We start from the raw sequence: 12309 nt of genomic DNA, 5'->3' as shown, positions 1-12309 counted from the left end.
AATTCCCTCCCTTAAGTTATCCCTATTGGATATTGTGCTGCCTCGGGCAGCCCCAACAATGTCAGGCAGTGACCCTGACAGTGCATGAGGCTTTCTGTGCTGGACACTCAGAAGTGGGTTTTCTGCAGATTCTGGTTGGTAAAGTGAAGCTGAAGAACTGTTCTGCCCTTTTTACAGCCAGGAAATTTGGATTTCTGTGTGCTTCGTAGCCATTTCAGCCACACTGTGCGATTTTTGTAACTTATGCAATGGCTCTCGACAAGAGTTAATGTTTTCACAAAAGGTTTTGAAGTCTCCTCAGGGCTCCAAAAGGATCCGTGCTGTGGTAGGAAAACGCTTTCTCTGGCATGCCAGAGATGGACTGTGGGGCTGTGAATGATGCTGCAGTGCCATCAGCTTAGCTGCGTGTACCGGGGACCTCAATCCAGCTCTTTTCAGACAGCTTGGGCTCGGGCCACTTGGCACAGCAGAGCATTTGTCAGAGGTGTGAACTACAAGCCCCACAGGCAAGTGACATTCTCTGTAAGCTCGTGGCTTCGGGGCTGCTTACTCTCAGAAGTGTTTGTAAACTGAGATTTATCTTTTTAAAACGCGTGAACTGTCTTACACAGACCCAGAGCTTGGACGAGGGGGAACTGCAAATGTCAGGGCTGCCCTAGTCGTGCACGGAGACCTCTTTGCTTTGCTGTTCCTCACACACTGTTCCAGGCTGTGGGAGCTGCTTCCTGCAGTGTTCCCTATGGGATGGGTGCCATTCCCAGGGCTTGGCTTGGCCAGCTGGTTGGCCTGGGTCAGTGTTTGCCCTGAAAAAGGTTCCCCTCTCAGATGGCACTGGAGGTTTGTGCCTCCCTGCCCCACGATTTGGCTGAGAAAGCTCCTGAGCCTGCTGAGGGCACAAAGCCACCTCAGCTCCAAGGTGGAGGGGAGTCCCTTGGCTCTTTCCTTGGAGCTGCACAGCTCTGGCCCCCAATCCCAGCACCATCACCCCGTTTCAGCCTCTATAACAGGCTGTCCCCAGCATCAGTGGGCAGAGGGAGCATGACCAGCAGTTCTTGGGCACCTACAGCCTGGCAAAGGGGGAAGTCAGGGTAGGGAGCATAGACATGGTGATTTTTAGGCCTTGATAATGATGCCAGCTCCAGACATTCCCACAGTTTCTCCCGGTGGCATGGGGACAGGCAGCCCTGGAACACCACTGCTGGGCACTGCTGCCCTGAGGGACTGGCAGTGCTGGGAGCCGTGGGAGGCTCAGCCGTGCTGGGGCCAAGCAGGATGTCTGGACCTCTGCATTTATTATTTTTGGGGAGTATTTGGTTTTGGCATCAGGAGGAGCTGATCCAGCCTGGGAACACATCTGGCTCTGCTGGTTTCCAGAGGCTTCTGTCTTCCCAGGTGCACCCCAGGTGAAGCAAGGCAAGGGCAGGTTGACAGGGGCTTGTGCTGCTGCCTGCTTCTAACGTTGTTAGTTAAAATTGTAATTTTTTAACAATACCAACATGTGGGAAGATATGTTTGGGTTGGTTTTTTGGGATGGGGGGAGTGCTGCATTTATGTACACACTCAAGCCACCGTCAAGCCCTCAACAATGAAAACAGGTGGAAGTGGGTGTAAAATGTTTCATTGCAACCTTTTGTAACTTTTCAATACGAAGTGACCTAAATAAAATTTTACCAAAAATTTACAATTTTAGCGATTTCTGCGCCGGCAGAGGCCGCGAGAGGGCGCTCGGTGTCCACCAACACAGGTGTGGCCATGGCCAGGTACCGACACCTGAGCGCGGCCGGGTGCAACACACCCGGATAAAAACGGGGTTTCGTTTACAGAGGATACCACATATCTATATTATATATGTATACATACACATATATATGTGTACAAAGTACAAATATAAAGTACAAAGTACATGTATGTCCATAACTCTATAACACACTATACATATCATTATAATCCTATAAAAATATATCTGATACTATATATTATAATATATAGTCTAGACAGATCTAGACATATAATAATTCTACAGTACATTATGTGTCTATGGACATTTGCATGCCCCCCATTTATGTTATTTACATTTCTTTCTCTGTAATCTCTATATAATTTTTATCTTTCATGTCATTGTGTTCTGCCAGGTGGGGGGAGGACAGGGAATTCTCCAAACACTCCACAGTCCCAGCTGGCTGCCTGTATCCAACAGGATGTTTTGGCTGCCCTACTCTTCACCCATTTTTGGCTGGAAATGCAATTGCACTTTCTTCCTCATCCAGAAGTACCACAAGTGGGAAAAACCCAGCCCGTGGGCTGCATTCCAGAGGCAGTGTGCTCTAGAGTTGATGGATGAATGAAGGAGACCCTTCCCCATTTCCAAACCACACCAAAACCCCCATAAATGGCACTTTGCATCTTTAAGACACAACCAGCAATTCAGAAATGAATGTAACCATTGGGTGAGAAGGGAGCAAATCTCCCACAGGAGTGAAAATTTTATTCCTGATTTTTCTGTGAGCTGGTACTGCTGCCATGAAGTGTTTCCATGGCTTCACAGACTTTCCTGGCTATATGGATCATTTCAGGCAGCACGGAGAGACTCACTGCTGTTTGTAAAAATGGATGCTGCCCAAAGGGAAAAAAAAAAGAAAGAAAGGAACCATTACTTTCCAAACTCAGTTTCTCACAAGATGAAGCAGGATTCCTCTGGTTACCAGAAATACACATAAATAGGACTGAGGGGACCATCGACACCTCAGTCTTAACATTCAGAGGCAAGTAATCCCGTTAGTCCCATTAATCAATTTATCAAGGTGTCTTCATCTTGCTGGGATTTTTGCTCTGCCAGCACTCTGGGAATGCCACTTGCTGTCTCAGGGCTTTTTTCATTTCAGGAAATTCAAAGGACTCACTTAGGTTCCTTTTTTCTAAAGGTAGGGGCTGCTTCAGTTGTCAGAAAAGATGAGTGCGAGCTGTTCCTCAGGGAACTCCAGCACCTCCAAGAAATGTTGATCCCAGTAGGATTCAGGCCTGTGCTGTTCTGAAGAACACTGAGGTGCAGGTTTTCAGCACCAAGACAAGAACAGCCAAATCTCTGACTGCTTGGTTGGGACTGGGTTCCTCTTCTACCAACACCATTTTGGGCCTCTGTACCTGGCACCGTTCTACTGCAGTTCTCTTGCCACCAGCTAAAACTGAATGCACTCCCAAAGTACAGCACAGAAATGATCAGAGGGTGCATGGAACACTTTCCTCTGAGGAAAGGCCAAGAGAACTGGGATGGTTCAGCCTGGAGAAGGTCCCAGGGATACCTTATTGCAGCCTTTCAAAACTTCAAGGGGACCCATTTTTAGTAGGGCCTGTTGCAAAGGGACAAAGGGTAATGGTTTTAAGCTAAAAGAGGAGAGATTCAGGTTAAATCTAAGGAAGAAATTGTCTATGCTGTGGTGAAACACTGGCACAGGTTGCCCAGAAAGGTGGTGGATACTTGAAAACATCCAAAGTCAGGTCAGATAGAGCTCTGAGCAACCTGACTGAGTTGAAGATATCCCCACTCCCACTCATGGCAGGGAGGTTGGACCAGATGGCATTTAAAGGTCCATTCCAAGCCAAAATCTTCTATGATTCTACTTTGAAAAGCACCAAGACTGGGGATTAACAGGAGAGGAGGGCACCTGGTGCCTCTGAGATGAGCTGAGGAGAATTTCCCCTGCAGCCTTTGGCCCTTTACCTCCAGGAGCTCCCTGGCTGTCCAGCGAATGTTGGGGTTGGTGTCCAGGCAGGAGTGCAGGAAGGCGTGGAACAGAACTGACATCTCGCTGGGCATCCTCAGGGGTGGGTACCTGTTCTGGGCTATCAGGTCCTGAGCCTGGGGACAGAGGGAACATGGGACAGCCACTCACCATCCCTGAGGTGACAGCTCCCCTGCAGGCCCCTCCTGGCTTTCTGATAGCTCCTGAGGCTTCTCAAGGGGCCCTGATCAACACTGGAGGGTCAGGAAGCAGGGAATTTTCAGCCTCCTGACCCTGAGAGCAGCTCAGCTGGTCAGAGCATGGTGCTGATAACAACAATCCCCAGATGGACCATTCACTTTAGAGTTGGACTTGGTTGATCCCCGTGGGTCCCTCCCAACTCAGAATATTCTTGGATCTGGAAATTATTCTCAGTAGTGTTTGCTGCCTTATACAAGGCAAAGGCAATCCAAAAGTGGTCTTCCAAGAAAAGCAAAGAAACTTTTTCTAAAAGAGTGGAAGACTGAAATCTTCAAAATTGTTTTCTTCCTCAGGAATTAGCTGTGCAGCATTTAACTTGGTTTCAGCTAATAGTCATGAGATTTTACCCTGGCATACATTCCTCCACTGTTCCTTGTTCATTTGGTGTAAGACCTGATCATTTCATTTTAAGGAATTAGGATCAAAAACTGAAAACTCCAAACTATGTTTACTACAAGTAGCTTTGCTAATAAACACTTGCAGAATTTTTTTTTTTTTGGGGGGGTAGTAGATAATTATGGCATTACTAAAACCAGTGACCCTCCCTGAAAGGCACTGGTCAGAGTTGAAAAAGACTTCTGGGCCTGCAGATACACTTGAAATCCTTTTCCATAATAATTTCCTAATTGGAGAAACTTGCTGCTGTCATTCAGAGCTACAGCTCAGAAAGGGATCAAACAGAGCAGGAGGAATTCAAGCAATGCTGGAGGCCAAAATGGCACATTTTTGCACTGGCACGTGTCACTTCTCCTCTGATGAGATGTTCTGCAGGAACATTTCTAGAAGTGAGCCTTGGTGGATCTATTTCAGGCTGATTGGAGTGGGATTTTGGCTCATGGGAGACGAAACATGGCACAGACTGGCAAGACAGTGGTGTCTGACATAGCTGCACCTTACCTGGACAGGGCTTTCTTGAAAGTATGGAGGTTCTCCCTCCAGCATTTCAATGGCCATGATCCCAAGTGCCCAAATGTCCACTTGGGTGTCATATTCCTTTCTTTCCAGAATTTCTGGTGCTAGCCAGTAAGGAGAGCCGAGCACTGTGCACCGCGGGCGCCGCTCCGGGGTCAGCTGAGCGCACAGGCCAAAACCAGCTGAGGAGGAAAAGAAAAATACTGGCAAAACCAGCTTCAACTGTGAAACCAAGCACAAGAAATTCCCCCCTCTAAGTGTGAGAACACGGGGATGCTGTGCTGACCAAGAATACCTACTCAGTTTCACAGATCCGTCCATCCCGAGAAGAATATTGTCACTTTTGACATCTCTGTGGATCACATTCTTTGAATGAAGGAAATCCAGGGCTTTGAGGCACTGAGACAAAAAGCCCATGAGGATAAAACTTAATTAACCTCATTTCATCACATAAGAAAAGGAAATGGCTCTAAAAGATTGAATTTCTAGGTGAAACACCAATTGTTGATATAGACTGTCCCCTCCAAACCCAGCCAGAATGGCTGCAGTGGCTGTGCTCTCTCCATCCAGGTGACAAAGGAGGGTTTGTCAAAAAGGAAAACACCTCTCCCTTCATTATGAAGTGGATCGGTTTTGTCTGGGAGGCTGCATGACAAAGGTTTTATGTTGGCCTCAACAGCAGACTTGGAAGCAGCACATCAGTCACTTTTCAGAAGCAAACACCAGTTGGGGTGCAATGCTCTCCTTTTAAGCTGAGGGCTTGAGAAACGAGGCTCTATTTTAATCTGCTGTTAGTTTAAAATTCTGCCACCAGCATGTTTGCTTTTACAGGCAAAGAATGCACTGCAGACATGCTCCAGTGTAAAGAGGCAAAGTTTAGAATGTTAAATAAAATAAAGTTAAATTAAGAAAGAGGGTATGACAGTAGTGTGAGTGTAATAAGAGTATAAGAAATGCAGCTGTACTGGCAGGCAGCTCACTTAGATGCCCTTTTATTTTACATATCATAACAGCAGCACTGAAACAAAGCTCTCAACATGCAGCTACTCCTGTCCCACCTTGTCCAAGCCACTGGAAGCACAAGCAGGGTCCCTTACCTCCCTGCTGATAGCAGCTATCATTCTTTCCTCCATAGAGATTCGGGTAAGAACGCTGGTTAAAGTGCTTCCATCCACATATTCCATCACGAGCCACAGGTCTTCATCAACCAGGTAGCTGAGAGAAGAAAACAAAGGCATGGAGATGAATGTGCACAGCTAAATTACTTTGTGGAAAGGATTGCAGGGGAGTTTTGTTTCCAGGTCACTTGTAAATGGAGGCAGAATAAAATGGAGACATTCCTTGTAGGCCTTGCAGTACTTGGAATCTGTGCAGTGTAAATGACAAAGGCAAATCCATGAAAAAGGAGATGCCTTAGATGGCAAACGAGAAAAATGCAGTTTAGTAACAGCAGAGATCAGTCTGGAACCAGGACACTTGCCATCAACTGATTCATTATCTTATCAGTTCCACCATTCACTCCAGGAACAAGACAACACAAATCCCAGAGTTATCCATGGGAGGAGGCTGTGCTCCACTGAGGACAGATGTTGGCCAACCATTTGGAAAACATTGCATAAAATACAGTCAGAAACAGGAAAAACTATCCAAAAACTGGTAAATTATGTGGTTCTGCAAATGAGAATTTAGTCTTTCTGGCTTCCACAGCAATGGAAAATGGTGGGAGCAACCCAAGGGAGATAATTTCTATGATGGTTTATCAGCACTTGTCATTAAGGCATAGAAAATACAATCAACTTGAAAAAACCAACCCCCAAAACAACACAGAGGTAATGAACTGACAGGCTGTTGTTTTAATAAGACCAGGTTTTTGAAAAGGCATTTCCAGCTACATATGCCAGAAAAGATTAATGGAGACCATCCCCTCCCATCCACTGGAGATAACAAAGAAATAAGAAAGAGCTCCATGTTCTGCCAGTGCCCAAAGGGGTTTTTTAACCTTTGGCTTGCAGTGTGTGGGTGAACATTCCCATGATAACACCAGAACACACCTGTCTATATAATTGACAATATTGGGGTGCCTGTTTTCCTTCATGACCTGGATCTCACTGACAACGAGGTCCTTTCTGCTCCGTTTGCAGAGAGGCATCTTCTTTAAAGCCACCTAAAATGAAATTGGAGACCATGGACGCGAGAAGTTCTGCTGCAGGGGACCACAATGAACACAGAGCGAGTGGTTTTGGAATGATGAGGCTGGGCTGTGCCAAACTGCCCCGTGACCTTGTGATCAGACACCAGAGCACAGGAAGCGACAGGAAAGAGCTGATTTCTCCACTTGCTTGGGTGCTACTTAGAGGACATTTGCCAGAGATATTTTGCCTTGTAAACTCGGGACAAATTGTCCCTAAACGATCAACCACAGATCTCTGACAACACCCTGCACCCACATGCTTCCCCAATGGCCTCAGTTTATCACCTCTGTTATTATTCACACAGGTTTTGCAAGCAGGATTTTGTGACTGTGAAAATAGATCAGAACAGCTGGGAATCCTTTAGCAATTCTATGGGGTTTGGCCATTATTTCAACAGCTGCTGCTGGTCTTGGTTGCATAACAAAGCAAACACGTGCGGTACATGATGGATAAAATCCCACCCTAAAAGATCATAACAATTACACACACACAAAAAACCAACAAAACAATCCCGAACTTTCTAACTTCTTGAACTTTGATTTTGCTACTCCAATGAGAATTCTCTACCACAGTTTAGATTTGCAATTCTTTTCTGGGTTTCTAAAGAAATAACCCATTCTCTAGTATTTTAAGCCTTCATTATATCCTTCTCTGTAGGATACCACTGCCCCTCTTGTGTTTTTCTAGTACTGAGTAGAAACAAAGTCTGTCCAAAATGTGTTTTGCAGGCTGACACTGGTCTGTGAGGTGCAGCCTGTGCAGGAAAGCTCAACTGGCCACCCAAAGGTGCAGCAGAGCTCCCAGCAGAGGGGAAACCTTGAAGAGCAGCACAACGTGCCCTTGGGGGTGCTGGGACTCACCACGTCTCCTGTGGTTGGGTCGATGGCTTTGTAAACAGTCCCGAAACCCCTGGAAACAAAAGCAGAAGGAGAAGAAAGGAGAAGCAGTTTAGGTGCTGGGAATGAAAGCCAGCCCAGACAGGAGATCTGTGCTGCCTGGAGTGTTTTAAAACACCTCGGTTCATTTATTCTTCAAAAAGCTGCACAGCTGCACAGCAGCCCAGCAGCCCTCTGCCATGCAGGGTGTCCAGGAGAAAACTGAGGCTCGACTTGAACAAAAAGAGCTGGTGCACAGATCTTCAAAACCTAAGGGCAGGGGGAGGGTGTCCCTACAAAACCTGGAAAATAATATATTTAATTATTTTTCATTTTGCTTTGTTGTGTTGGGGTTTTTTTCCTTCTTTTGTGTGTGTATTTTTTTTCCCCAGGGAATGCATGCTGCAGACTACACAGGGTGGGGTTTTGTGTGACAGAGTGAGAGTTTATTATTTCATCTCTGGTTTCATTTGCTAAACTATGTGGTTATAATCTGGATTACCAAATAGTTTTTAAGCAAAATATTTGAAGTAAATGTTATTGAGAACTGTTACCTGACAGCTGTGGGGTGGTAAGGTGCTCTTTTAGGCAAAAAAGTTTGAGGGATGGGAGATCTTTTGGGTGCTGCAGGTGAGAGACTGCCAGCATCAAGGGTTTTTTTTGACAACACCTTCTGACCACAGTTATTAATTCTGATCTGTACTGAGAGATGGGAGGATCTAAACCCAGTGGCTGATGATGTTTGGAGCTTGCCTGGCTTCATACTTGATATTACAGCAGCAAAATGCCTGGTCCGTGGCTTTGTAGAAGTAACTGTGATTGGACTTACCCTCGGGCAACTTTAACAAATCCAGTGTATATCGTCACAGGGTCCCCCTCGGTCACTATGGCCCCTGAAAGAAACGAAATCACTTCAAACAGAGACACCACCTTCCAGCAGATCTGAAATGCAGCCCCACTGTGAGCCCTTTGTGAGCAACAACAACAGAGGCAGCTCCAAAGCACAAATGGCTCCACAGATTTTCCTGATTTTCTACAGCCCTCTGAAGAGTTACCCCGACAGGAAACCAAGCTCGTGGAGAAATATCCACAGGAGACAGAAATCAGAAAAGAACAGGTACCAAAGCAAGAGTTTGATTTCTACAAACATTTAAGAGAGCTGGAACAACATGACAACAGAGCCTTTATTTGGGAATAAAGACTTTGTGTGATTCAACAAAAGGTTTAATACTTCTGAAGATTAAATGTACCTTGGGTTCTGGGATTAATTTTTAAGAACAGGTGAACAGTGTTGCCAGGAGAGGAGGGGATCTTCCCAACTTTCAGCAGTTTCCAAAAGATTGCCTTTATGATTTTAAAGAACAGCATCTCATGGTATAATCAGTAATGATGGGGCTTTAAGATTCAAGACCCTCATCACTGATTACCAGGCTGAGTTCTGATGATGACCTTGCCTGTGCCACTTGAAGAACCACACTGCTTGTCTTCAATCTAATAGATTGCTGTGATGCATTTTTGCTCCAATGACTTACCAGGAGACTAAAGAGAATTTAGGAAGCCAAATATTCTGCTTGTTTTGGCCATCAGCACCCAGAAGTTCAGTAGTTCATTCACTAGGTCAAAGCACCTTCTTCTGAACCAGAAACAATCTCTGCTTTTGCCTTTAGCACAGATGGAAGCGCAGGGAAACCAAACCCAGTCAGAGCTGCCCTCAGGAACTCCTGAGAGAACTCCTGCTTCCTCTGTCCCTTGGGCACACCTGAGGGACACACACCCACACTGCTCTCTGCCAGACAAGAGGCACACCACACGTACTCAGTCGCTCCAGCACTTCCTCTGTGAGCTGTGATTTCTCCCACGGCCGGACCCTGGGTTCGTTCCGAGCTCTTGTGCTGAAGGTGTCACGCAGGAGAATTGTGTTCTCTTCAGCTCCTGCATCTCCCAGCAGAGAGCTCGTGTGGATCTGTGATGAGAAATATGTCAGGAAGGGAGCTTGCAGGGATCCCCTGAGCTCACATTTCAAGTGCAAACCCTCAGGAAGATGCTGTTGGCCACATCCGGTGCTCTTAAACTGTTTTTTGCTGTCCACGTCACAAACTGAATGAAAGAAAACAAAAGGCTGGTTTTACACAAGTTCACGGCCAGTTTCATGTTCCATTTTCATGGATTTTCTCAAACAGTCTGTGCAGAGGGGCAGGTACACCCAGGAGACTGTTTCTCCTGTATCCTGCAAGGGAAACTGATGACTAAAAGGAGAAGTTCAAAACCAATTTTCCAGGTGCCAGTGGCTGGGGTGAAGCACTGTGTCATGGCAGGACTTGAGCCCTCAGCATCTCCAGCTCCTCTCTGACCAGAAACTTGCAGCTCTGAATTGCACCAATGGTAACCAAAGCTGGCACTTACTGATGCCATTTCTTCTTCTGCAGCTGCAGGTTCCTTGTCCACCTCCTCCTCCTTATCCTCTTCTCCAGGAAGGGAAGGAGCCAGCAGAGGTTCTGGTGGCAGGATTGTGGCCTGGGGACAGTCAGTAACATGAGTGAGAGTCTTCATTCTGGCACTTGGGAGGTTTGATAGTTACACACAACTTCAAGTTGCTTCAACATCAGAAACTGATCTAGACATGCACGTGCTTCTACAGCCTCAGTTCCCTGTGACGTGTCACAGTACAATTTAAATATCTATAAATTATGGGAGGTTGAAACAGCAGAGGCAGAGCATTGCATGAAGTTGCCCCAAATTTGCTGTTTCCCAACTGCTCTAAAGCTGAGACCACTTAGAGAGCTGAAGCAAATCAAAGGCACCATTCTACACCTTCTTGCTCTATTTAAAATGTCATCCCTTGGCTCCCGTAGAAATCCCAGTGAGGGACATCTCACAGCAAAGAGAGACCTGAGCTGGTAACGTGGGGACATCCTGACTGTCTCAGCACTGCTGTGTCTGCCAAACACCCCAGCATCTGCCAAGGTGTCCCTACCCCTGGCAGAGCTGTTGGGAATTCTTACTCTGTTCTGGTGAACCTCAAGCTTCCTCTGAAAAGTGTGTTTTATTAAAGACAAGGAAAGTGGCATCAAGTGAAAATCTGAAGTGTGAATGTTCAAAGGATTTTAAGTTTATTATCCACACACTCTGCTGTGTACTCACAAACCCAGCATGAAGCTGCTCTAGCCCTTGAAAAAAAAGGTGAAAGCCCTGTTCAGTCATTTGCTATTTATTGCACTAATATTAACCCTAATAAATTTGTCAATATTAACGTGGATGTCATTCCTCTCTCTAAGATTGCTATTGCAACCCAACATTTATTAGCATGGATAGTTATTTAAAACCTCCTTTCAGTGGTTCCAGTGAGTTCCATTATCAATTATAACCTTATTTATATTCAGCTATATATCCAGCTGCACTAAAGATAAATCAAGAAACTTGATAGAAATGGGATTCTAAGTTGTTAAAACTAAATTGAAGTGGGCTAATTAGACAGTATTGAAAACTGCTGTGAACGAGATATTCCACCATGGCTAAAATCAGCAATCCTCTGCCTGCAAAACCAGACTTTCATCTGTTGAAAAGCTTTGAACAGAAAATGAGGAAACAGCCAGAGATCCCTTTGCTGCTGCTGCAAAACCAGACATGGACATTTTTTAAGGCTGGCACACTTGGAGCAGGCAAAGCTCACAGCTTGCTCCACAGTTCTAAAACTCTAGGAATGTCAAAGGTTCTTTTCCCACTCACCAAAGGATGGGCTGCCCTGTATCCACCTCTGTTTAACTGGGTGATCTGATCTGCAGTGGGCAAGAGAAGATGAACCAGATGCTGTTAGAAAACTGCCTCTTGTGGGGAATCCTCCATGGAACAAGTCAGCCCCAATAGGAGAGCATTTTTCTTTCACAACATCCCTCCAGGAACAACAGTTCTTTTCCACAGTAAGCAGCAGAACAGGACAAAATACCAGATTAATCTTTTTCTACGGTTTTCTGTCTCTTTTTTGTAAAAGAGCCCTAATAAATAGAAACTCGGTCAAGAAAATGCAAATTGTTAATAGTCAATGATTCTGCTCTGCCCAAGAGCTAAAGCAGTTTTATTTTCCTTTTTTTTGTTTGTTTGTTTTGGTTTTTTTTTTTTTTGTTTTTCTGTTAATAAATTGCATATGTTGGTTCTCTTTAGCTTGCTGAAAATGTTTCCCTAGAAAAGCTTTCCCAAAATCCCCCTTAGCCACACGAGTTCTATTCTGACACAGCACAGGAACAGCTCCTGGGTTCAGGAGTTACACTGTTGGGAAGTTTTATTTCCTCATGAAGGGGTCATGGCTATTGTAGCACACATTGTCATTAGTGAAATCCTTTAATTATGGGGAAA

General features: G+C 45.4%; 1 protein-coding gene across 1 annotated transcript; it reads right to left on the bottom strand.

Annotated features, from left to right (window-relative positions):
- Window positions 1–2084: 2084 nt before the first annotated feature.
- On the bottom strand, window positions 2085–11963 carry LOC138110573 (serine/threonine-protein kinase PAK 3-like). The gene is made up of 9 exons (XM_069015638.1): window positions 10363–11963; window positions 9775–9922; window positions 8789–8852; window positions 7945–7993; window positions 6944–7056; window positions 5990–6107; window positions 4878–5291; window positions 3719–3856; window positions 2085–2613 (listed from the first exon to the last, which is right to left on the bottom strand). The coding sequence occupies exons 1-9, from the start codon at window positions 10507–10509 to the stop codon at window positions 2485–2487; spliced, it is 1320 nt and encodes a 439-aa protein (XP_068871739.1). The 5' UTR covers window positions 10510–11963; the 3' UTR covers window positions 2085–2484.
- Between the last annotated feature and the right edge of the window lie 346 nt (window positions 11964–12309).

The sequence above is a fragment of the Aphelocoma coerulescens genome, chromosome 4A, assembly GCF_041296385.1.
Source record: "Aphelocoma coerulescens isolate FSJ_1873_10779 chromosome 4A, UR_Acoe_1.0, whole genome shotgun sequence".
NCBI classification, from domain to species: domain Eukaryota; kingdom Metazoa; phylum Chordata; class Aves; order Passeriformes; family Corvidae; genus Aphelocoma; species Aphelocoma coerulescens.
Note: the sequence above shows the minus strand (reverse complement) of the source record. Positions and strands in the feature narration are given on the sequence as shown.